The sequence below is a fragment of the Mytilus californianus genome, unplaced genomic scaffold (genome assembly GCF_021869535.1).
Source record: "Mytilus californianus isolate M0D057914Y unplaced genomic scaffold, xbMytCali1.0.p SCAF_7, whole genome shotgun sequence".
Lineage (NCBI taxonomy): Eukaryota > Metazoa > Mollusca > Bivalvia > Mytilida > Mytilidae > Mytilus > Mytilus californianus.
Window position 1 is genome coordinate 12,350,340 of NW_026262723.1, and position 27,863 is coordinate 12,378,202.

General features: G+C 29.8%; 1 protein-coding gene across 8 annotated transcripts in view; it reads right to left on the reverse strand.

The window, feature by feature from the left end:
- Positions 1-737: 737 nt before the first annotated feature.
- The window catches only part of LOC127709014 (ankyrin repeat and fibronectin type-III domain-containing protein 1-like), a 157,364-nt gene continuing 130,238 nt past the window's right edge, over positions 738-27,863 (reverse strand). For 5 of the 8 annotated variants that reach the window (XM_052214279.1, XM_052214283.1, XM_052214284.1 and 2 more), the window contains 19 exons: positions 26,761-26,778; positions 23,722-23,882; positions 19,869-19,976; positions 17,990-18,068; positions 16,834-16,937; positions 14,500-14,633; positions 11,404-11,482; positions 9,799-9,912; positions 9,038-9,226; positions 8,242-8,358; positions 7,944-8,037; positions 7,586-7,721; positions 6,516-6,629; positions 5,889-6,107; positions 5,295-5,461; positions 4,818-4,939; positions 4,097-4,282; positions 3,608-3,708; positions 738-3,166 (listed from right to left, as the gene is read on the reverse strand). In XM_052214279.1, coding sequence (XP_052070239.1) covers positions 2,444-3,166; positions 3,608-3,708; positions 4,097-4,282; positions 4,818-4,939; positions 5,295-5,461; positions 5,889-6,107; positions 6,516-6,629; positions 7,586-7,721; positions 7,944-8,037; positions 8,242-8,358; positions 9,038-9,226; positions 9,799-9,912; positions 11,404-11,482; positions 14,500-14,633; positions 16,834-16,937; positions 17,990-18,068; positions 19,869-19,976; positions 23,722-23,882; positions 26,761-26,778 — 2,965 coding nt within the window. In that variant the 3' untranslated portion in view covers positions 738-2,443. The remainder of the gene's footprint in view (positions 3,167-3,607; positions 3,709-4,096; positions 4,283-4,817; positions 4,940-5,294; positions 5,462-5,888; positions 6,108-6,515; positions 6,630-7,585; positions 7,722-7,943; positions 8,038-8,241; positions 8,359-9,037; positions 9,227-9,798; positions 9,913-11,403; positions 11,483-14,499; positions 14,634-16,833; positions 16,938-17,989; positions 18,069-19,868; positions 19,977-23,721; positions 23,883-26,760; positions 26,779-27,863) is intronic. The other 3 variants (XM_052214282.1, XM_052214287.1, XM_052214280.1) reach the window with 2 other exon arrangements.

Genomic DNA, 27,863 nt, shown 5'->3' on the forward strand with positions numbered 1-27,863 from the left:
GAGATGGGAATTTGACCATGTAACTTTAACCTTGATCCATGGAATGAGGTCATGGTCAGGTGAACCCTACCTGACAGACATGTAGACATTGCAAGGAACTCATATACCAAATATAATTATCCTATTACTCATAATAAGTGAATATTTCACTTAACAAAAACTTTTTTTTTTCAAACTGTCACTGAACCAGGAAAATGAGGTCAAGGGCAACGGACATATGACAGACGGAATCTTTGTAACATAAGGTATCTGTACACAAGGTATGAAGCATTCAGTTCTTCTATCTTCTACCTTTGTCTCGTATACTGCGACTTTCTTCATAGGCAAGACAAAAAACCTTATCAAACTGATTTAAACAGAAAACAGAAAGAATGCTTATAAATTTAAAGTCTCTAGAGCATGACATAGGGGGCAGGGCCTCAAAATATTTGTCAAACTGGTATGTACTGACAGTTATAAAACTTTATAGAAAATATTATTGATCTATCGCAAGAAGTTCTTATCAAACTAACTTAAGCAGAAAACAACAATTGTTGGTGCCTCAGCTGCCGCAATAATAACACCTATGTCTCGCCTTCTGCAACTTTTGTCGTAGGTGAGACGAAAAGGAAATTAAAACTCAAGAGACATGAGGGATATATCAATGTGCAAGCAACCTAACAACACAAAAAAATAAAAAGACAGAAATCCAATTTGCTATAACAAGTGTGTGTTCTGGAATTAGGATAACAAAAAAATTGATTTTAATGTTTTATTTAACTGTTAACAATTCAAAGTCATTACAACTCATAAATAGCTGGCTAATGTACAAAAATACATGTACAAATGTATGTTGCATGAGAAAAAAACTTGTTTACTTTGACAAAACACAGACATTTTGGTCTTAATTATACTTTGGTTATAAATCAAGAATGTTTTGTTTTGGTGCAATGTTATTCTTTTAAAGAATTGAGTAATCCAAATAAAACTGAAGGACATAAAATTATTTCATAACTTTTTTTACAGAATTTACTTTTCATTACATAAATTTAATCCCCCCTTTTTCATTATCAGAACTTGTTTTTCTCTTATGTCATTTCTGTGTATAAAAATATCAAAATTAGAAAAAAAATTTGATCAGTTCTTCAAAATTTCAGAAAGACTTGGAATAGCTTATAAACCAAAAATCAACAGTCAAGAGACGAAGCTCTTATTTAAAAGAACTGCTCTGAATGAAAATACATTGCAATATCTGTTTTCATTATACATGTACCTAGCATAAAAAGCTTCCTACATATAAATCAATACAATTCATTATGGAAGAAAATTAGTGATACTGTGAAATCATGAATATTCATTAGATACCATTTGTATACATGCCTAAATCGGTTTGAACTTACTTCTAACCTTTGAGATATTCAGACATAAGCTGTATGAATGAGTGCAGTGTCCATCTCTGTCCAAAGTTTTTGAAACTGATTTAGATAATTTCTCTTCAATTAAGAAAGTCTTTAACTAGATAACTCAAATAAGATACACAACTTACAAATTATCAACTACAGACTTAGAAGTCAGTTATATGTTGTTTCCTAAGACAAAGTAACAAAGTCACATTCATCACCCAAAAATGTATAACTGGTAAATTTAGATTAGAATTTAACTATGGTACTATTCAAATTTTGCATAATTTCACAGTATTTTGATTGCACGTCATATCCCATGATGAGAAAACATTAATCAATACAAACAAAAAGATGAAAATTAAATTATGTGGATGGAATCATCGTCATTAGTTAATATGTGACTGGACTAGTTATTAGACATTGTTTAAAGTCTACTTATAACATGGCTTGACTAGGTTTGTATGAGTAATAAAGCAAAACAAATTTATGTGAAAGAAATGATGTACAGTACATTGAAATGTGTTACCTAAAATCTTTTTGATTTTGATTTTCAAATTAAAACATTACAATTGTCTTTGATTTCTGAATTTCAGATTTAAGATTTACCAATATCTTTGATATTATTCCCAAAATCATGCAATTAATCAGATATGATGTTAAATATTAATAAATAATAAATTCCCTCACAATAAAATGAGTATTTTGTTTCTTTTAATAAATATTAACGCTTAACATTAATCAAAATAAATAAAGTTGCAATATACATTAACAAATACATATTCTCCTACATTGACATGATCACAATCCTTGTTATGCACTAATTAACTTCATTAAACTCATCAGCTTACAACCTTCAACTTTCAACTACAAAATACTTCATCACAGTTAATTTAGGTACATAGGTACCAGCATATAAAGTCAGCATTCTTAAAAAAAAATACAAAAAAAGAAACAAAGAGTTGTATCACCGTTTTATCACACTTGTATGGTATAAATGATATGGAAATATGAAAGCACTGAACAAATGGCAACTTTAAAATGAATGAGATAATGCCACAATCCTATACTTCTGTTGCATGACCCTGCTGAATGGCCGCTAATAAATTACGTTTCATTCTGACATATAGTTTGCCTTTAGTCCATGGATTTTGTAATTGTAATGGATGATAATCGTCCCGCAGTATCCTTTCTCTAGCACCTATCACAGCCACAAGACAGAATTTATCAAGTTCATCCTCACCATAAATAGGACCAGATTTTCCTTTTGAAGTCACTGCTTTGTTTAATTGTTTCACAACTAGCGTCACAACTTCTCGTGCTGTAGTTTTTTCTGTCACATGCAGTCTTACTCGCGTTCCTTTTGACAGTCCGGTTTCATATGCCACATATACTTGTAAAATTCCAGATGATGAATGAGAAGATTCTTTTTGCACATGCCCATTATTTTTGGAGACTTCTTCATTTGGGTCGTAAAATTTAGCAATTTTGCGATTGTCTTTACCAACACTGATCTCATTTGAATCACAACCTGCTGATCCACAACTTGGGTGAGAGTTATTATTGTCGAACACATTGTCCTCATTAATCTTTGGTGAGAATGCGTCATTTGAGGAATTGTCTAACATACTACATGGTATGCCACCTCGCGATGATTTGTCTCTTGCAAATGTAATTAAATCCATAATCCAACGTGTTCCTTTCCATGAACGATCTAAAGATTGTTGTAAACTGTTTAATCTGTCCACTCTGTCTCTGGTACCATTCACTTCTTCATCAGAAAATGCCTAAAAAATATAATTTTAGTTAGTACTTGGTTTTTTTTTGTCAAACATGACGAAGACCACAAACTTATTCAACAATCTTAATAAATGACTCTCAAAAAATTCTCATAACACTATTCAAATCTGTTTTGATTGACTATGACTCAAGGAAAATAAATGTATCAAGATAAAAATAAGGAAATGTGGAATTATTGCCAATGAGACCAAATGATGTTGATGTATGCAACTATAGGTCATCGTACATCTTTCAACAAAGAGCAAAATGCATATTATATACATGTTTTTTTATGTAACTTATTTAACATTTCTGGATAATAAATTTTACAAGTTTGATTCTATAGAGGTGAAGTGATTTTTATTTTGTATCAAGATGTATTCAACTGTTAAGTGTACTTTTTCATTGTGAATACATTGTATATAGAATTTTCCTGAAATGTTACATACCTCACGTTGTGCTTGCTGTGCTAGACTAACATCCATTTCCAATACAGCTGATAACCTTGCATATCGACTAATCAAATCAGGTCTGTATGTACACATATGAACTGTTAAAGGGAAAAAAAGCAAATTAAATATATGTTTAGAATGCTCACAGTTCTCATAAAAAATTTATTTTATTCTTTTCTTTACTTGTAAAACTTAATTGCATTGTATACTTTCAGACGGAGTGTTCTATGTAATTCATCAACTGTAGTATTAGCATGTCAATATTGAGGTCGTGAGTTTGAATTCCTCACATGGCAGTGCAATAGACTCCAGACGTAATTGACTAGGATAGTCAGTTTTCCTGACAAAGAAAATGGCGTTTAACACCTTCAATCAATCAATTCTTTATAAGGAAATAGATATTTCCACACATGTGAACTCAAAATCTTGTACTTTATCAAGGATATAAATATCTAAAATTATCGAAGTTGTCCCCCTTCCACTTACTCATTTCAAATACTTGAACTGGAAGCAACATAAAATCTCTTTTCTCTGTAAGTAGGTCACGTTGACCTGGTACAATACAGACATCCTCAACAGGGGGCAGCACCAACAGGAATGTAACATCATTACTAAACTCCATCACTTCCAGATCATATAATCGATGACTGCCAGCCATGTTCTCTGATACTTCTGGAAAAATTAAAAATGTATAAATTAAATATAAATTCATTATTTTCCCCCGATTTTTTTTAAATATGGTTATATTTTTTTTCAAATAGGTTTTGAGTTTAATGCAAATTTTTACATATCTTATTAAATGACCAATGAAGTTTTTGCCATCACATCCTTTTTTTTCAAGAATAAACATTAACTTAATTTACTTATCCAAAATAATTTTGCATTAACATTCTGTAATTAGTACCCATGCTTAAAAATTTAGACAATTTATATAACTGATGTAACATGGCTAAAGTAACTTCAATAAGTATATGTGCTAACATGTTTATATTTCTAACCATTTATATTATGATTTAAAAATAACCAGAACTGTTTTTTGGAGAGAACTACAAGTTTAGTTCTGTGGAAAGGACAGACAACCAGGAAACCCACAGCATCCAGCTATATATATTTCAGCTATAGGAATAGCTGGTTAAGAGCAATTTTTGGCAAAGACTAACATCTCTGGACATCAACAAATACCAAGAATTTTATCAAATTTACTTACCTAACATGCCAAACAGCTTATTTGTAGAATGGTTTATTTGACTGCGAAACTGTTGTTGAGTACTTGTAGGTGGAGCCACGTGTTGATCTGCATTGATTGTTTGTAGCCATTCCCATTCTTCTCTGGAAAATAGGAAGAACAAGATAGTATAAGAGACGAACTTCTGATGATAGAAGAGATGAAATACCACTGCATTGAATAGTGGAAAATTTATCTGATTTAAAATTTCTCTTAGATCATAATTCATTGTTCAAAATTCAAGAATATCGTACTGTAAAAAATCAGCTTATTTTTGTCATTCTTTTTTCTCTCCAAGGTATTAAAAATGAGCGTCAAAGTTCCATATTTAAATAACGGGTAGTCAAGATTTAAAATAGAATTCTTATGTGAATAAAGAGTTACTTAAATATCAAGCTTGCTGTGTCTGAATTAGGAAATGGACTTAATATTTCTTTGAACAGATTTTTGATAATATACCTTGAAACATTAGGACAGTCTCTGACTTTGACATAAGGAAGAACATTTGGTGCTTTTCTTGGTACGAGAACTTGTATGAGATCGACAGCTACTTGTAACTTAAGGTAACATATGTACAGTCCTTTGGCTAGAGGGATAGTACTGACTTGGTGGTACAAAATCATCTCCTGAAAAATAAAAGAGAAATGAGTTATCTCCCTTCAATAAAATCTTAAAATAATTTTATGAATATTCTAAAATTTGATACTACTTTTTTGCCTTCCTTTTGTTCTTTTATTTTTATATTTCTTGTATAAAGATGTTCAATTAAGCATAATCTATTTAATAATTGTTAATCTTTTTGTTTGTCTAAGATAATCTATTTAATAGTTGTTAATCTTTTTGTGTGTCTATTGGCACAAAATTTATTATTCATACACCCAGCATATAATTCTTGCTATTAAGAAATCACGGTAATTTCATGCCGTGTTAATATATATTCGTTAATTTTCACGCTTAAAGATTATTTATCCCTCCTGATGCCAAAAGTATGGACAAGAACAAAGAATTCCACCACAATTTAAACCGTTTATTTCTTTAGAAAAGAATACTTACGCCTATAGATGAATGTAAAACATCAGGAGAATCTTGTAATTCTTGTAAAGCTGCTGAGGATCTACGTAATAATTTGGCAAAGCTAATCCACCTCCCTGACCCCAGGATAACAGTCTTTGGATCTTTAATATTGCACACGGTTGTAAGTATTATACATCCATTTGGGTCCTTCAATGGTTTAAAATGAAACTGCCCTATATCTTGTACACCTAAAGAGCTCTGAAATAAAGAGATATAAATTCATATTAGTTTATTCTCTAGAGAATAATAAACAATGAAATATTCATTATAACTGAATAGATAGAGATTGAAGATGTTATGAAGACTGAAATAACAAAAATTTGAATATCATATACCTCTCTCTAGCTTGGGTGAAATTAGCTTCGGAGTTTATTTTTCTAAGTTTATAACACTGTAACATACAAAATGTGACCTTTCAAATAACCACACATTAAATGCATTCCTGTTCATAATAAACAATATTGACGTCTCCACAGATATTTACTTCATCCACAGTTTTCGTTCTCAAAATCTTAACCTAATGCTAACCACAAAGTTCAAGTTAAAAAAGTATATATTGGAACTATTTTATGTAACTCAGACACATCTCACATTTCTTTTACTAACCTGCATAATAGATACTGCCTGTAATAGTTTACTTCTAAAATGCATGGTTCCAGCACTAGTATTTTTATCCATGTCTTGCCGTAATGACTTGACATCCTCCCAGGTACAGGATACCTACAATATCAAATCACAAAATAGTTACTAAACATTTCAACATCCATAACATATATATACTGACAAAACTTCTCAATTTGAAAGAGTAATTGGTATTAAACATAAATATGTGTTCATGACTTCATGGTAAACTACCTTAAACCAACACTTAACAAATGTAACTTTAAACACACATATATTGTCATTGCTCTATGAGTTTCATTTACTATAGGTCTGCATCACACAGGATATAATAAAACATTACTGCTGTTTTCTTGTTTGTCCTTATAAGTGTTTGAACTCCTTTTGTCATCCAAGTAATTCTTAAGATTCACTGACCATTCCAATTAAAACTGGCATCATGTCAAACAGCAAGGAAGATACTATAGATATAAGAAGATGTGGTATGAGTGCCAATGAGACAACTCTCCATCCAAGTCACAATTTGTAAAAGTAAACCATTCTTTTTCTTTTGTTAAATGTGAGCGTTTTACTGTTGTAGTTAATTGTAATTTAGTTAGTCATTACCAAATCCTTATTTCTGTTAACACCTAACAGAAAACTACTGACTAGTGTATATTGTGTGAAGTTGTTCCTGTGTTGGGGTTAACACTATTCCTGACTAGTGTATATTGTGTGAAGTTGTTCCTGTGTTGGGGTTAACACTATTCCTGACTAGTGTATATTGTGTGAAGTTGTTCCTGTGTTGGGGTTAACACTATTCCTGACTAGTGTATATTGTGTGAAGTTGTTCCTGTGTTGGGGTTAACACTATTCCTGACTAGTGTATATTGTGTGAAGTTGTTCCTGTGTTGGGGTTAACACTATTCCTGACTAGTGTATATTGTGTGAAGTTGTTCCTGTGTTGGGGTTAACACTATTCCTGACTAGTGTATATTGTGTGAAGTTGTTCCTGTGTTGGGGTTAACACTATTCCTGTATTTCCGTTGTATTGAGTAATGGTAGGTTCAACTCACCTTCATTAGCCAATGAAAATCATTGTAGACACTTGGTCCTGAGAAATTCTCATCCACTTCTACTATCGGTAACTGATCATCTCCAGTAACCAGAACTTTGTCACCATTATATAATAGGCAAGCTAAATAAACTCCACTGAAATTTAAATAAATAAAGCAAATAATTACTTCTGGTCTATTAGGTTCCGGTGCAATTTTCTGTAATGCTGTACTACACTTGCAATTCTCATTGATGATTAAACTTTAATTATAAAAATGTCCATGAATTCTTTAAACATACTCAATAGCATAACTCAACAATAATATGTAAGACTGTTGGAAAAAAAAAACAGACATACTTTTTACTATCAAAACTTACCGTTTTAATGTTTTATAAAATTTTGGAGCTGAGGTAAACAGATTCTTAATACTTTTTCTCTTTCTTTGTTGAGGAGAATCACCACCTGTATTATCTGAAATAGAGTTGTCTCCCATTAAATTATTATTTAGATTCAGTACAAATTAAAATCTTGGAGAAATCATTTCATATAACAATAAAGGTACACAGCCTTGAAATCTAATTTCATTTTCGAACTGGAAGTCATAATGACTGTGTTTATTACCAGTGATACTTAAAAGTAATTACAAATATTCTATTAAAATAACTTTAACAATACCTTTTAGTTCAGAAGCATCAGGAGGCCGCAAATGTTTCACTTGGGAGAATAATTCATCCATCAATTTATTTTTTCCTTCTGTTCGAGACATTGCGTTTCCATCTACGTCTCTCCAACCTGCAGATGAAAACATGATATTACTTTTCTTTACCTTCAACATGTTGACGTAGTTTTATTCTAACTAAATTTTTTTCATTTCACATTTTTATGTCAATATGTTCCTAAACAAGACAATCTGTTTGGTTTTTTTTTCATTGTCGTAATTTCACATTTGTTTGTCAATATGTTGTATTCTATTGTTTATTTTTATATGACATCAGCATTATCTTTCTAAACTCAACCTTTTAATGACTTCCCTGATGAAGCAGATCTTTTGTTCTTAAAACAGATGTCTAAACAAATATGTAAGTAAGAGACAGGTGACTTGGTAACATAACTGGATCAACTTTACACGCCACAATTTCTTTGTTATAAGTATTACTGTTCTACTTGCCAAATGGAGTGTGAAAATATTTGGCTGAAAACTGGTGCAACAGTTATTTTGTTAATATGGACAAGATGATCAGTCAGAAAAAAAAAAAAAAACTCTGTAATTGACTTTAAAAAAATCTGAGATAGTGGCACATCATTCGGTACTGTAAATTCAGAAATTATTGTGTGCATTTATTATTGCGTTTTTTTAAAAATGGACAATAATGCGAGATTAATTATTGCGATTTCAGGAAAATCTGCATGCAATACCAATAATTTCTGAATTTACAGTATACTAATATTAAATTTCATACAAGTCACTTACTTGACGGCACAGCATATGAAGGTTTTGCTGAAGAAAATGGACTGTATCCCTTCATATTCCATGCTGCCACTCGAACATAGTATCGGTTTCCTTTTGCCAGACCTTCAATCTCGTACTCTAACTGTCTCATATTCTCAACAATGCTGTCTCCAGCTAATGGCATAAAGTCTTCAAAACAACTCCATTCCACTGTAAAAGAATAACCTTAATGCAATAACTGGTTGACTTTTTAAATCGTGTAGGTATTCAATGTTATCAAAGAACTAATCTACCACTTCCCTCAATGTAGCACAGTTGAACAAGGGGTAACATTTATGAAAGTATAGGTCCTATCCATTGCCAAATCACTGGTAAACCAAAGAATACTGCAAATTATGTTAATTCATATAGGAAACTGATTTAAAAATTACAGAAACTCATGTTGACTTTGATGACTACATTGCAGTGCAAATCATATTAGATGTAACCAATTTGGACCATGGTTTTTTGTTGTTTCCTCAGGAAAAGATACCTCGTAGCAAAAATAAGATGTCATATTACAATTTACATAATTACGCCTTTCAAGCTTCAGTGTAATACCACCGCACAATATATTAATTTTACTTATGCAACTATAAGTTAACCACACTTGCTGCACTTCAATGAGTCATAAATTTATTAATTTCAAATTTCTACATACTTGTATCCTTTAATTTGATGAAAAATAATCATCTGACAAAAATTTCTATTGCAGCTCTGTCTTTAAATTTATATTCAAATACCTTTATATTTAGTAACCACTGCTCCATTATGATTGAGAGGTTCATCAAATCGTACAAGTAAAGATGAACTACTGGCAACTGTCAAACTCACGTAACTTGGAGGGTCGGGCATTCCTGAAAATAACAACACACAGTTCTATAATGATATAAACTAAACAAGAAAATCTGTACACAAATCTACTTCATTAGGCTATAACTATATTCAATTATTTTGTTGTTTTCATTTTGAAAATGATACAATGTTGCAAAGTTTTCTTCGTCAAAACTGTTCATATGCAATTATAAACATATTAAATGAAAATTAACCAATAGAAAAACCATTTGGTTAACAAAACTTCAAAGGTATCATAAAACAAAATTATTTTTACTTACTAGAGTCAATTAATGACATTTTAAAATTTTATCCAAATGCATTTACAGAAACATGTACCTAAATAATCTCTACCTTACAAAGTAAAGAAACGTTAAGTGGACTCGTTTGTGTAAAGATAAATAAAACCAAAAATTTATGGTATATTGTCCTTTCTCAGTTACCTGCCAAATCTTTAAACAATTGTGATTTGTTTAGTTACAAAAAAAGCTTTTTGTTGGTGCTGTTTGTTTAGGAAGGTGTCTTTTGTATATCTAGATAAGAGAAGTTTATGTTAAAAGTGTAAAAATCCCCTTCTCTGCACTTTTTCTTTCTTTTAATTCACCATTTATCATTTATTTTCTATCTAACTTTTTTAACTGCTAGTAAAAGTTGTATTTTTTTTTTTGTCAAAAGTTTTTTTCTCCTTTGTAGTACAAATTTGTCATACAAAACTTAAGTAACCTAACAGAGTGAATGAAATTTAGTTTTGTAAGAATACTGTTTGCAAGAAAAAGCAAAATTACTTTAATACAAAAAAAAAAAAAAATAAGAGCAATCTTAAATTTTAAAAATATACCCAATATTTACAATGAAAATTTACTCTCTTATACAAGAAGACCACTTTTCATTGTAAAGTATTTACCACAATTATATGAACAAATATTTGCACATGTAATTCTTTTACACAAAATGAAGGTCTTATCCGTCAAAGTTTGAAACTTTATTTGAAATACAAATGGATTTAAAATTTGACATATAATCAATATACGTGATATCATTTTTGTCTTTTTTAAGCACCATTGTCAATAGACAATTACTCCGTTCATTTAGATCCCTGTTGTTAAAATTATAAAATGCCCATAAGTACACTTGAGCTATAAGAGACCCATCAACAACATTTTATTACCCTTCAAGATGTTTGATATCTTTATAAATACCATGCTTATCCCTAAATAATAAGCTTTTAAATGACCAAGACTGTGGGACTCGACTCGTCAAATCTAATTATCGTGACCATACATGACTGACAGATCGTATCGTTCTCAATACTAAAAATATTCAAATCAACGATTTTGTCCAGTGCAGTTGCATATGCATGACTATTTTTATTGAAGTGCCACCGATGAGTTTTATGAAGACAAAGTATGCAAACCACAAATTATAAGCCTGTTATCATTGACAAGGTTTTTTCTGCCACTTAAATACCTTAAACTTTTATAAAAATCCAACTATTTAACTTTAACTTGACTTACTTGCATGATCATATCCAGCTTTCATTCTTTTTAATAGCTTGTGTCTGAACTCCCAGTGACTTAACTGCTTCTCGTTCTCCTAAAAAATACAAAAATAAATTGCTTTTTTTAAAGATATAAATAAAGAAATTATTTAGATAAAATTTGTGGAAAAAATAGTTTTGTTACCCAATGTTGTTGTACTTCCATCATGAATGCCATTTAAAATCTTCACCATTAGTCCACATTTACAAACTAGATCATTAAAAGTAAATAACTTCTATGATCTAATGAATTCGTTTTTGTAAACAAAGTTTAAGGACAGCCTCTCTTCCTTGTACAAAATGTCCACATACACAAAACATTGTTTTTCAATTAGACATAAAAACAACTTGTACACAATATTAAAGCTAACAGATGACCTAATAATTCAGATTCGATTGATCTGATTTTTTTTAATGATATTTTATTGGGACATACAAGGGTTCACTTATGTTATATCTGATTTTCTGACCTCTGACCTTCAATAGATATAAAATGACTGTTCTTAAACTAAGGTACATATTGTTAACCTTTTGAATAGCTGTATAATTTATTACCTTTTTTCTTAGTAAAACTTGAATTTTAAATAACATGCAAAAAAGTATTATTTAAATTAAATTTTCATATGGGAAGGGGATTATCCAAAGTTAAAGAAACTCCCCTTATCTGCAAATGCTACATGTTATCTTTCATATATAGGTGAATGATTCAACTGAAAAATCCAAATAGGAAGACTTTTACAGATAAGAGTTTTTTGCAACTACTTTACATAAGGAGGATTTTTATTTGTACAACCAACATGAAATCTCATTAATCAACAAAATGCACAAAAACTAAATGATAAAATGGATTTTAAAACTAAATAAGCCACTTTTGACATCTTTGCATAAAAAAACTGCAACATTACCAATTATGGAAGATATAAACATCCAAGCAAAGTTGATAGTATTCTGTGTTATAACAAATCTTATCATTCTCACACTAAACCGTCCACATGGCACCAAAATATTTTCTGAACAGATTATCTATGATTAAAGGTGTCGTACATATAGTATTTTTATCTTTGATTATTCAATGGATTAACAACATAAACAAAAGAATTAAAGAACAGTTTTATATTGTTTTCCTTTGTTGATTTCAAACAGGGTTTTCTACACATCAAAACATTATTGTTTACACATAATTTAAAGTTATCCAGAATGTAGGCTTTGGTGACAGTTAAAGACATCTTTCTCCTAATACTAAGTGTTACTATCAATAAAGATTTATCTAAAAGATTAAAAGTTTAATTACCAAATGTAAAGAATATTGATGGCTATTAAACATGATAATTTACTTTCAGATGGAAATACCAATATTACATAAATATGAACTATGTATTTTTGCTGATTCTAGTCAACATACTTATTATTATTATTTATTATAAATCTTTTCAGCTCACTTATTTAATAACAGAATTATTGTTTAAATCGTATTTAAAACAGAAGTGTAGCGTATTTTTCATACATTTAAGTCCCAAAGAACTCTAAAAGGTATTTTAGTTTTTGTCAATAAAAAATATGATATACTATTCTGGAGAACAAAACGTTTTAAAGTTTGTTTAAAAATAAAATTTAATATAATTTAAAGAAATACCTGCTACATTATGTAAGCCAAACTTCATGATGAAATCTTTGAATAAAAATCAAAATGATTACAATTTCATGCAATATCTACAACTGACACTTGTAAAAGTACATTTACTCAATTGACCTAGTTAAATGAAAGGAATTTTAATTAATGATCACATGACTTAATTAATGATTTGTTGATTGACAGGTATCCCTTTTCAGACTTGTTACAGGTAAATTATGCAAATAATAATATTAAAACCTTGCATATCCATTCATGTCATTTGATTGACATGTAAAATCATAATAAATCAATTATGTAAAAAACTTATATAATCTCTTCAATCAAATATGCAATATGTCAAAATCTAAAAATTGGTCAGTAGTACATGTATCACTTTTAAAAAGAATTTAAGAGAATTCCGAAAATTTGGCTTATATAGATATAAGAAGATGTCACAGGTAAGAGTGCCAATGAGTAAACCATTATAGGTCAAAGTATATATGTTTCCCTATGTTTTTGTGATTTATTTTTTTCTCTCTATTTACTATGTATTGGGTTTATTTGGTCACATATCTCTTAGATTTATACAACAATAAAAGATTTGAATAAAAAAAAAATGATTGGTAAAATCTATATTGAATTAACCTATAGTTTTGCATTAAACAGTATGAAACAGTTGCTAATCTGGTTGTCTGTGAAGGACTGACCTACTGTATGCTGAACCAACCATAAGCTTTTTACCCTACACAAAAGGGAAAATCAAAACATTCTGATAGAATAATTTACTACGACAAAAATATTGTCAACAAACATTAACAATATATTTGTGTTTCTCACTGATCAGCACAATATGAATTTGATAGAATCTGAATTATCATTATGAAATATAATTATTTTTTTGTATCTAAGGTAACAGATTCTGCTTATCTGATTATGGAATAATTTTGACCTATTACACATCGACCCCAGGACCCTAAATAGGTGAAGCGTATGTGTACCTTCATCTGAAGATTATGTCAATACATTGGATAGGTGAATGTTACATGCATTTAATTGTTGTAGGACAACAAAACATTAAAATACATGTTAAAGAAATCTATCCAATCTTTACCAAGTCATATGGTAGTGAAATGATCAAATCCACTTCTTTTAACCCTCTCCAGGGGTTCAGGATTCCTCCACAAATAAAAACTGATAAAGCAATAGTGCTGAAAGTGGTGTAAAATACTAACAATCCATCAATCTATCAACATCTTTGAACAAAAAGACCTTGGACCACTGGGAGAAATCTTGAATCATCTCTCCTAAGTATCTAATTCTAAGAAGATAATCAAAAAGCTCTCTATGAAAGTGTCCAACTTTAATTTAATTTGTAGTATATGTCCTAAACTTTTACCTTTACAAGCACACTAATAAAACAATATTTCTGAGAATTATCTATGACAAGAGAAGGCAACCCACCTTTTGTTGCGTAGTTGAAAGAGATCCACTGCTTGCTGAAGCATTAAGAATGGCTGCTGATAAATCTACCACACGTTTCTCTGCATCCATTACTAATTCATCTAACTTGGCTGATCTACTGTCTATCCTCAAAACTAGAATAACAAATATGAACCAGTTTTAAACACAAAAGATTAATAAATGAAATCTTTGCTAACTTTGTTCCAAATAGTTTTTTTTGTTAGTACATGTAACACAATTTTACAAAGCATTCAATAAAACACTCATTTAAAGGATTAAGTTTCAGAAGTATTCCCTCGGTTTTATTCCAGTTCCTTAACAACAAGTTGATGTATCTGAACATCAAAATTTACTGTGAATTCATTATTTTTCTGGTTTACCAATGATCATTGATTTCCTAAGTCTAGGAGAACCACAAAATTAAGTGTGCAGCAAAGTTAAAATTTTCAATAGCCTAAAGGTGCAGAATTATTCAAAACAACCAAATGAAGTATCCAAAAATTACAATTTTTTCCTCAATTCACGAAAATTGATATCCACAATGTGAGGAAACAGTATCGAAGACACTTGTTCATATTTTTTTGTTTCCTCTCAGTGCTCAGCTTCCACAATCAAATTATTTGAGAGCAGTCGTTAAATGAATAAATCATATTCCCATACCAAACTTTTTTGAACAAATTCACATTTTCACACCTTTTTATATTGTAACTGGCTAATTTTGTATTGGATACAAAGAAACAAGTCATCCACTTACAAATACATATTAACTAAATAGCATTATAGTTATAACAGAATTGCCAAATTCTCTTTGTTATTTAACAAGTATACAACATATTCCTTGAATTGGAAACTAAGTAAAGGACATATAAATTTGAAAAGAATTATTACATGCCAAAGGGGGTGTAATAAATCTATACCTAATCGTAAATATATTTCATATGTATTATGGTGATATAACGTTAAAGTGATTTGAAACATTACTTTAGCCCTTGGCTTTCATATGATGACCATGAATTTTGGACATGTATACAAATTTCCCTATCTTTTCATTAAAAAAACAACTCTATTTTAGATTTTTTTTTATACTTCAGCATCTAATGATAACAAATTTCGATGAAAATGTAACCCTATCATATTCTCACGTGCTTTTTGTTCAAAAGTATATATTACGATTTTCTGTTCAATAAATAAGATGTAAACATGACTTTCTACTCAATTAAGATAAATTACTGTGCAATTATTAGATAATAGATTTAAATTGTCCAAAATGACATTAATAAGTTTCAAGAGAAGACTTACTGCTTTAAGTTAAAACTTCCTATTAACAATGCACATTTTTTCAGTGAAATAAAATGAGTTTGAATGAAAGAAGGCAGTAATGACCAAATTTGACAACAAAAATGTATCTCAGGAATAACATTCAAAGATCTAAAATGCAAATACATTTTTTTGTAATATTTTCCTTTAATCTACAAAGATCATAAGCATTTTTGACTTACTAATCCAAAAGTTATAACGTCAGGCATGTTGCAACTGATCTAAGAAATATGCATCATATATTTTCTATTGACAAATGGGCATTTAAGTTTTACTGGGTACAAAACTCTCCAGTTAATTACTAAGAATTTGTAATTTTCTTCACTTAATCATTAAGAATGTCTTCATTCTTTAATTAAAACATGATTTAAAGTGTTTTGTTTTGCTAAGTAAAGGAGTGTTTGTTTATACATACAATTGTTCAATATTTGTGGTATGAGCTGCTTTCAAAGAAACAAACAAAATATTACGAAGTTATTTCATATGATAACTAGCTAATGACCACAAAAATTTTCAATTTTGGCAGACTCCTTTTCTCTTAAATATTCTGTATGTATGTTTGTAGTATAAACTTAAGGCATTCCAAAAATAAAGTACTATAATATGAAATGAAAGACTATCATAAGAACTTTGATTTCTAGAACTCTTGAAATTACAGCACCAGAGATTTTTGTACCACATATTTAGTCCCTATCATGTAAACTATTGTGGAGAATGTCTCATTGGCAATCATACTACATCTTCTTATTTTTATATATACTACATCTTCTTATTTTTATATATACTACAGAACCCACAATATCTAACATTTTGGGTGTTTCAGAAAAAAAACTGGTTTGATTTCCTTGGTAAATATGTCAAATGCAAAAATATTCAGTGTCGGATAAAAATTGTTTTGAATATAGTTCAGTGTACTTGACTTCGTAATCTTCAAAAAGTTTTGATAGATGTTTCCCCTATCAACTTTCAGATCAAGACTTATTCGGCTAATAGAATTAATGAAGAAAAGCAACTTACACATAGGACTTTCTCTTGCACCATAACTCAGCAGTAACTTAGCCATTGGAATATTATTGGTCATCACTGCTACATCAAGGGGAGTTAATCTCTCAGCATTCAAACTAGAGAACAAAAAACACAGGATCAAATATTTTTAAGACTTCATCATGTAATATCTCATTCAATGATTTAATCCATATATAAAAGGAGATAATTATGATATATTACTTACTCATTTTTATAAAAATACATACATTTTTCTTGTATATTATTAAAATTATGTCATGCACGAGATACAGTTTTGAATTCATATGGAAAAAGAGTCCACTGTACAATAAATGTGCAAAAAGACTGATACTGTTTCTAAAACTTCACAAAAGACTGATACTGTTCCTAAAACTTCACAAAAGACTGTTACTTTTCCGAAAACTTCACAAATGACTGATACTTTTCCGAAAACTTCACAAATGACTGATACTGTTCCTAAAACTTCACAAATGACTGATACTTTTCCGAAAACTTCACAAATGACTGATACGGGTCCTAAAACTTCACAAATGACTGATACTTTTCCGAAAACTTCACAAATGACTGATACTTTTCTGAAAACTTCACAAATGACTGATACTTTTCCGAAAACTTCACAAATGACTGATATGGTTCCTAAAACTTCACAAATGACTGATACTTTTCCGTAAACTTCACAAATGACTGATACGGTTCCTAAAACTTCACAAATGACACTGATACTTTTCCGAAAACTTCACAAATGACTGATACTTTTCCGAAAACTTCACAAATGACTGATACTTTTCCGAAAACTTCACAAAAGACTGATACTGTTCCGAAAACTTCACAAAAGACTAATACTGTTCCTAAAACTTCACAAATGATATACTGTTCCTAAAACTTCACAAAAGACTGATACTTTTCCGAAAACTTCACAAGACTGATACTGTTCCTAAAACTTCACAAATGACTGAATTTTGGCAAATTGCAAGCACTTCCTCTAAAAACCAAAATAAAATTTAAAAAACCTCAATACATTTTCCATATTTATGTTAGAAGACCAACAGTTAAACAGACAATGGTTATGTAAAAAGTGTATCAGGAAATATGTGAAGGCATTAAAAGGCGGGGAATATTAGCAGACATTTAATTTAAAGAGACCTACCTATTTACATTAACAGTATTACTTTCCAGAATGGCCTTCACAGAGTCTATGTCTTGTTGTTCTACCACTTCAAACAAAGCTGTAATGGACAAAGTGTTTAATCTAAAAATCTGTTATGAAAAGCCTATATACAGTACATATCATCCATTATAGCTTTACCTGTGCTGTCATTTCAAATCGTGTTTCCAGGTGCATGAGATTACATAATGCATTTCCACTTCATCTCAATTTAAAATCTGCTATTAAATTTATTCAGTTTGCTTTGTTTTGTGAATTTAAAATAAGTTACACACAAGCTGTCAAAAGACAAGTCTGCTTTATAATATGGCGTTAAGCAAGTCTAAAAAGATATAAAAGAATCAGAAAAAGTTGAGAGTATTTGCAAGAAGCAATCTTCATATTTTTAACAATTTATTTTCATTCAGTCTAGCTAATTAGTATGATTAATGATTATCAAAAGGTGTATAAAATGTACTTGCTGTAGACATAGCTAGCAATACAAAACAATTTAAAATAACACAAGAGCTTCCAACCAGACCGTTCAGCCTGTTATCTTGACGTCCCGTACAAAAGCTAGTCTGAACACCACTGACAAGTATGCTTTTATCAATAGTATATAAGAATTTAAAATAATATCTACAATCAAAATAATATCATAAACTATATAAGACATTTATCATAATAATCTATGTGAAGCTAATTAATTATTGTTAAATTTGACAAATTTTTACCTTTACACGTTTAAAATACCTTTGGGCGGAAAATATGTCTTTTGTTCCTTACAAAGCTTAGTCATCGCAACATGCTGATAATATTTAAATTTACCAGAATAAATCTGATTGGCTTCTTCATGTTAATATTGATTTTTAAAATAATTACATGGTTTTATTCATGTTTTAGGTGACTAAATATATAACAGAATCGATATTTAACAATGAAACATCTTATATGTACTAATCAAAGGTTTAAAATTACAAAATACTGTAAAATTAATCACAGTGTGATGTAATTTGGAAAGTCAATGATTAAGTGAGAAATTAAACAAAAGGAATGTAGGGTATAGGACAATGAGACAGCAAACCAAATAACAAAATAGACCAAAAATGTAATTCTGGACTAAATAAAATACACATAAATGTTGTATATGTTATTCACTGGGCAAATAAAGAATTCTAAATAATCTTAAAGAATAGCAAGTAACTACGGTAAAATATCACTGAAGTTCCCCATTCATTCATACAAAGTTAATAGATAAAAAAAATCCTACTGACTCCAATTGAAGGTAAAAAGTTCAAGTTTTTAAGGTCCAAAGGTCACATATGAATTGAAGAGGCCCTTTTTGCTGTCGTATATTTTCTTGCGACAAAAAGGGATAATTGTAAAACCTGATACTGTAACTAATATGAATAAAAGAAGAGTTCCAATGTTCCCCGCATTGCACATATTTTATATTTCCAATGGGCATAACTCTTTTAAAAAATATCGATTGTCCACCATTAAAGAACTTATCCGAGATATTGCTGATATTAACCTATAGTATAAGTTTTATAAAAATCTGGCAAGAATTGTACCTGTGAGAGCGCTAACGAGGCCATTTTCAATAAATTTGATATTTCCAAGGGGCAAAACTCTTTTAAAAGAAGTCAATCGGCCACCTTTATGGAACTTGTCCAAGATATTGCTGATATTAACCTATAGTATAAGTTTTATAAAAATCTGGCAAGTATTGTACCTGTGAGAGCACTAACAAGACCGGAAGGACAAAATTTTCATGTCCCCCGCAATGCGCTATGCAGGGGACAATAAAACGAGATATACCAACATAAGAAAACATTAGAGAGACAGAAAAGACAAAGCTACAAATAACAATAAAACTTACCTGAAGCATCTCCTGATCGTTTCTCTCTATCAGACCTCCGTCTCTCATACATCTTATGTGGCGACAAAATGTCCGTATCACTGCTTGTAGACCCTCTTTTCTTTGCTGCTGAAAAAAGAATATATCGATACAAAATATGGTTAGGAGTAAGATTAAAATCCTTAATAATTTTTTTTTCTCATGTACCTGAGTGTTCCAATATCTTTTCATTTGTCTCATGTACATATTCATATATGTGTCTCAAGTATGTGTTCCGATATCATTTCTTTGTCTCATGCACATGTTCCTTATCCATTTATTGTCTCATGTACATGTGCAGATATCCATTCATTATTTTCATGTACATGTTCAGATATCCTTTCATCATCTCATGTACATGTTCAGATATCCTTCCATTTCTCATGTACATGTTCTAATATCCTACACATATTCTTTGATCAGTAAAAAAGCCATCTTCATTATCAATGTCAAATAATCTGCAGATGCAGTTTCAGAGCAAAGAAGGAATTATGGATGGGCCATTGTTTGGATAGTTTGAATAATTTTTAAATTAAAAACAATAATGATAACTTAAACCTTATTTTTGTCAGGTGCAATCAACAATATAAGTTCCCTTTTTGATAACAGATTGGGAATATATTCTAAATGGTATATCCTTGCTAAATAATTTTGTGAAGACATCAAAGAGATTTAATCCAATATATACAAGATTCTAAGGTATACCAAACTTTGGTATTGCTGTCCACTCACCTGCTACTTTCAGCAAAATCTTGAACAAATAATGAAAAATGAGTTTATCTTGAAACATTTGTTGCTTTTAACCTTATGATGCAGATGTATGAAATAATTCATTTAAATACTGTCCCACCCTTATAGCTACATATTTATAATGAATAATTAAAATTATTTTGATAAACAACTGTTTCTAATGGTTAAGTGATCTCAGATTTTTTTTTCTAGAAAAGGTAAATGAACCAGTATGTTTCATGTACTCTGTGCACTTTTAGATAGATGAATAAACCGTTATAACCATATGATGATACGCTGTAAATTATTAATTAATTATGAGAAGCCAATTTACAAATGGAGTCGCTTACTACAGAATTGTTATTTTCAATGACGTAACAATTAGCAATATTTTAACTAGTACACTGCACTCAAGGATTTAATCATTATAAATTGGAGTTTTAGCATTAGGCAATATCATTTTGTTTATTATTTGTATTTTGATGTGATGAATGTTGTTGTCATACACACTTCTATGAAAACAGCGTAATTAATAGATATCTGTATTAACTAAATATTTATATGCTTTATGTGCATTCAGCATTTCAGAATATTAAATGTATTCTACGATTTTGAAATCAAAACTGAATTCAAAATATTAGTAACAAACAAACAAGTTTACGTGCAAAACAACCTCATAAGTTCAATTTTGCGTCTGAAAATTTGTTTCAAAAACAAAACAAAGTTATCACAATTTATTGACACACAACTGGTTTTGTATCCTCAAACAACTATCCCTATTAATGAATTCTGTATCATCTTAGGACACGATGAAGGGTTAATCCTAAAACATGAGTTGTACACATGCAAAGCATAACATATGTTTTTTAACGATGCGTTATTTTTGGACTTGGAATTTTTTTTTACAATCTGCCGACCACTTCAAATATTTTACAATAAGAATTTATAAAATGTATATCTCCTGAGAAGGTCTGATACTGCTGCAATAAAAGTTTCTCTTATAAACTTTCCATTTTTCTTTGAGATGTTTGCTTAATAAATGTGACTAAAGCTAATGGTTCCTTAACCAGAACCCTCATTCGTGTTGTCTAGAAAAAAACATCCATATTTACTGTAAAATCAATGTACTGAATCTCATGTCACATAGTCATGTTAAACTGATATCAAGTTTAGAATATGTATAACTTGTTAATAATCTATTAATTTAGGTTAATTTAGTTCAATGATATTTGAAAATGATATACATTTAAGAGTGCGTTTTTTAATTTCATTTAGTGCATTTTGAATTGATTATTTCTGACTGTTTTAATAGTTCTGTCCAGGTATAAAAATGGCAATATTTTATTAATTCAAACATTTATTTTAATGATGTAATTTATTGTCACAAACAATTCATTAACTTTTGCCGTATGAGTGTACTAACTTTAAAAAAAAATATGTTTACAAAGAGGATGGCACCCTGTAACATGATCAAAAACTTGATTGTTGATGTGGCTGACATAGACAAACCAAAGTCTTACTTCCATAACTTTCTTTGTAGGGAATTACAGAGACAGCAACCACTTTAATAAAGGTGAAAAAAAGTATGTTAAAGCCTCTTAAAAATGAAAATAAAAAAGTACCATACTATTGTTCTAACAACATCCTGATGTTCACAAGATATTAGTTACGTCAGATTAGTTTTTACATATTTCTGAATTGTGTCTTTCATATATGCTTGAAGACTTTACAGTCTGTAAAATACTCCAAAAACATTCCCATTTTGAGATCTTATCATTAAAATTTACACTGGAGCCAATAACTTACCCAAAGAGATATTTTGCTTCAATTTATTTCTAGAGATGTTACAGTAGATAAAATATCTATTTTAGGTGATGCCTTTGATCATTTTCTAATTTGGCAAAAGCTTAATTATGAAATGACATAGACCATATTAGGTCAAATATAATTTTAATATGTTTCAAAATTGTTCAAAATATAAATGAGTGTCCAGATTATATTTATACATCCCTCGGATTTCAAATGTTTGGCTTTGAGCGTTCCTGATGAAGGTAAATCCAGAAAAGCGCTTCGGACGCATGAATTTATTAAACGTGTTGTTTTCAATTTTTTACATCACTGGGTCAATACCTCTGCTGGTGGACTAACAGTCCCCGAGGGTATCATCAGCTCAGTAGTCAGTACTTCGGTACTGACATGATTTATAACAAACCTTTCTAAAATTGTCTGTTTATAAATTTTGAAATTATTAAAAAACTAGGGTTTCAACTCCCTCAGGCAAAATTGACCTTAGATGAATTTGGCTCTTTGTTTTTTTGTATTTTTGTCATATAGCTCTTCAACTGTTTCGGTACTTATACATCCCTCGGATTTCAAATGTTTGGCATTGAGCGTTCCTGATGAAGGTAAATCCAGAAAAGTGCTTCGGACGCATGAAATTATTAAACGTGTTGTTTTCAATTTTTTATATAAGATTATTCAATGATTTATAAAACTACCATATATTTTACAGGATTGAAGAATTTACTAGTTTGGGGATTTCAAGGGCCAAAATCAATATAAAGGAACTGTTTCTACTTAAAAAACAGACACATCTTATATCACCCGGGTAAGGAGTACAAATATATCATACCCAAAAATTGAATTAAAATAAAACCATGTTTTAAAATATTTGTAAATTCTCATATCTTATTTTTGAACAAGTTACATACCTCCATAGAATTCTTTTAGAAAGTGACTACAAAATTTTGATAGAACCAGTTCCAATTTGGCCATTATTAATAACTGATTTAATTCAATTAAATTTTTAATAATTCTATTTAAACATTTGATGAAAAACAAACAATCTTACTATGAGTCAGTCAACTTGACAGTTTTAGCCAAATAATTCGGCTTTGTTCTCGTAAACATACATTGCATTCTTCAAACGATTATGTTTAATTGATATTTTAATGTTATTAAATCCAGATTAATTTAAATTTTTAAACAAACCTGTATACATCTCAGATTTCATATCAAACAATTAAGATCATATTTCTAAACAAAGTGTGATGACGATTTAAGAATTATTTTCTGCTCAAATTTCAAATTAACTCATTCAACTTACAGACAAGTATTTTAGATCCACGGTGAGAAGACTGGTATCCATTCATGTTTCTGAGTTGAGCGGGTGCACTAGGGGAAGGTAACAGACCAGTCGGGGTATCTCTGGATGGTGATGTGTCATTGTTCTGAGACATAAATATCTTTATCGTTCGTCCATCACCACTAAAAATAACAAAATGATACATTACACACAAATCTAGAACTCAATTCAGCAAGTAGAACTCAATTCAGCAAGGAAATAAAAGATAATTTCAAGCTTTTTGCATCCAATCTTTTAGTGGGTTTGAGCCTATAATTTTAGTCAAAATAGTGCATGATTTAAACAAAAACTTCAAAAGAAAAGAAGGTTTCTAATCCCTTAAACCCCTTTTTTTTAACATTGATAAGTGAGGCATACTTAATATGGGGTTTTCTCATTGTTGAAGGTCGTACGGTTGCCTATAATTGCTTACATCCACTTTATTTGAACTTTGGTGGATAGTTGTCTCATTGGCAATAATACCACATCTCCTTATTTTTATATTAGTTTATGAAGTTTTTGTAAATTCCATCTGAAAGAACAAATGCTGTTTTTATTTTATTCAGAAGTAGTACACCGAAAAGTATAACTTGGAATATACTTCTTTTTAACTTATATGTATATGAAAACTTAGTCATGACATAGCTTGAGTGAAAAATACCTGTTCTTTGTCAATATACAAGAGGCAGAATCTTAGAAAGTACAAGAGAAAAAAAAAACTGCAGAAATCATGCCCATCACTTAAAAAAAAGAAGAATTGTTAAATTTATTATTTGAAGTATTGAAAGATAAAACCATGACCACCATCTAAATGAAAAAAACTAATGATTATCAGTGAAGAGTTTCTAATATACTGTGGATTCGTTATTGTTTGTGGATTCGTTATTGTTTGTGGATTCATTATTGTTTGTGGATTCATTATTGTTTGTGGATTCATAATGGTTTGTGGATACTAATTTTCCTGGCTTTCATAGGTACATGTGAACTTAGAAATAAAATGTAGAATGACGTACAAATATTCTATAGGCTTATGTATGCACACTCTCAGAAAACCATCTAATCGAAATATACAATTTTTTCTCAATCCAGGAAAATTTTTACCCACTAAATAAAGTAATCCACATTAGCCTTAATGGGAATTTACCAGTTTATTAATTGTCCTTGCTAATTTTTGGTGGGCCTATCAAGTAATTTCTGTTTTTGTGATATTTCCATGTTAAACTTTCCAAATTTCTTACTTGGCAATTATTCCTTTAATTTCTATTGAATATTAGCAAATTTTTAAAGAGAAAATCTTTAAAACTCACCTTGGAGTAGGACTTTTTCTTAGCCATTTAAGTTGGTGCAAGGAAAACATTGAAATCCAACAAGTTTTAACATTACAAGTATATATCCTTTAACTCCATCTCAGATTGTTTGATATTTGTTCAATTTTAAAATAAACAATGGGTGTACTATGCATAGGAAAGAATTGAACTTTGTCTATCTAAGACAAATATATCAAAATTTTATCCCAACGGTTATGATTTTAAATGAATAATGGCTAACTATTCCTGATACAGTTATTAATTCGTGATAGACATGCAAGTAGATAATTTAAATGGTTACAATTATGAAACAAAGATTTATTATATCTATATGTAGCAGTATTGTTTTATCTCAATTTCATAGTTGAATTCTTAAAAATGTTATAAATAAAATTAGTTATAGTGAAAAATTAATACTGAATAAAAACTGGGACCAATAAATCATGTATTAGTCCCAGATAAAAATGGCAATAACTAGTATAATTTTAGCATTTTCAATGACTTAAAAAAATCTCCCATGAATCACCACAAACATAAAACATTCTTATGCAACTGAATGTTGACTTTATGGTGCAGACACATGCCAATATGAAAGGGGAGATAAATCAAAGAATGTCAAGCATTGGAAATCTAAAGTTTTTTGTATTAATTTCATTAATGTAGGTAAAATAGATAAATAAAAAAAAATGGAGAATAAGGTAAGGGTGGTATAAGGTATTAAGTGCATCTGTAAGAAGGTAAAATCTGTCTAAGAATTGCCAGAATTACTAACTCGCCTCATAATTATTTCAATATAACTGTTTCTTTACCAGGATGTATTTTTTTTGTATGAAATAGACAAAGCAGTGTAGAACAGATTTTCAGTGCATTTGGTAAAAGGATTAAGCATGTTTATTAAAAATGCATTCTGGGAAATAGTGTACGAATTCAAAAAAACAGTTTGTGATCAATGTTAAAACCTAAGATTGCTTTTACTGGTTAGGGAGAACTTGGCTAAATAACTTACTCCTCCAAAAGGCTGAAATACACAACAAAGCTTTGTCACATGTCTGCTATGCCAACTTACTTTCATAGTTATATAATTCTCTTTCTACTCTTAGCACTTCAACACTGTAGAGTACTTCAGAAGTGTCACATGTAGAGCAGGATCTGCTGATCATTCCAGAGCACCTGAGATCACCCCAAGTTTTTGGTGGGATTTATGTTGCTCAGCCTTTAGTTTTCTATGTAGTGTTTTGTGTACTTTCATCAGTTTTTGTCAAGGCATTATCAGTTTTTCTTCCTCTGATGAATTTTGAATGTCCCATTGGTATCTTGTCTCTTTTTTATGAATTGTTACACTGGTCACATCGTTGCAATATCTTATTTTTTTAAATTTATTAGTACCCATACCTTGTGCAACAAATACATTGTAATATAAAACAGAAGCAGACAAACATGAATACACACAATACCTTTCTCATGACTAAAAGACCCTGTACTCGTTTAAAAAACTGTCCCCTACCCATGCTTAAGTTATATTTACAGGGGGTAAAATTCATACAAGTTTTTTTTCAATGTGACTCTTATATTTTACAAGGAATGCCACAAAAATCACCTGCAAATACATTGAATCATTTATACCAAAAGTAACTAAAACTAATAATGACCCTTTGCATTCAAAACAAAACCAAATATATGACCTTTACCCTATAAATTACCATTAATTACTCACAGAATATAAGTTTTTCTCCTGAAATTTATCACACAATGAAAATAATAAAGTCTAACGAAGAAATAAACTACTATAAATGTTTACATAAAAATTGACATAGTTGATCAATCAAATTAAAACTCAGGTAAAAGAAGGAATTGACAACAGGATCAAACATTTTTGTTATCGAGATGTAGGTAATTTAATGGCAGGTAATTCCTATCAACACTTTAAGAAATCTGTCTCACTGGGAAATTTAAATATATAAAAATTACATGTTGGAACAGATATCGCGGACGATCGACCATATCTCAATATACAGGTGAATCAATAGTTAATTTGTCAGTATGTATTTAATAAGGTAATGCTATAAAATAAGAGTGAAGAAATATTTAATACTTCTATTGAACATTGCAAACTTCAAACGCGACTCAGCTCCTTTAGGTCATATTTATGAAGTCACGTTCCATTTTGTGAGATTGTAAAGTCATCCTGTGTATATATTATACTAATCCTCTCTCAGTTAGTAATCCAATGTAAAAATCCCTAACATCATAAGCTGTTATAATCGAAATATTTAAATTTAACTAACCATGTTTATCTAAAATTAAAGTCTGTGAATTTTTTAAACATCTTTTAATGTAAATACTTTCATACCCTGTATGATATTAACAGCTGTTTTACAGTTAAAGTTGGTTAAATGTTATGCCAAAATTCTACAGTAGCAATTTTTACAAACTTGGTCTCGGATTAAATGCCTATCAATATTTTATCAGTAAAAATATATGATCATTTTCAGAGTGAAAATATTTTTAAGAAAGTAATACACTTAATGTAACTATATTTATTTATAAATCTATGGTGTTTATTTGAAAGTAAAACCTTATTACTTATAAAAGGCTACTTTATGTAAATTACAAATCGAACTAAAGGAACAGTTATTGATTACTAAATCCACAGTAGGACATACCAATCACTCCCAATATTATTTGAAATTTGTAATACCCCTGTTGAACAGCGTAAGTTATTTATCCTGTAACTAATTTCTGTAAACATAGGGCTAAGTATATTTATCTTACAAATGACAATATTGTTCTTAAAAGCACTTTTCATGATGTCAATTG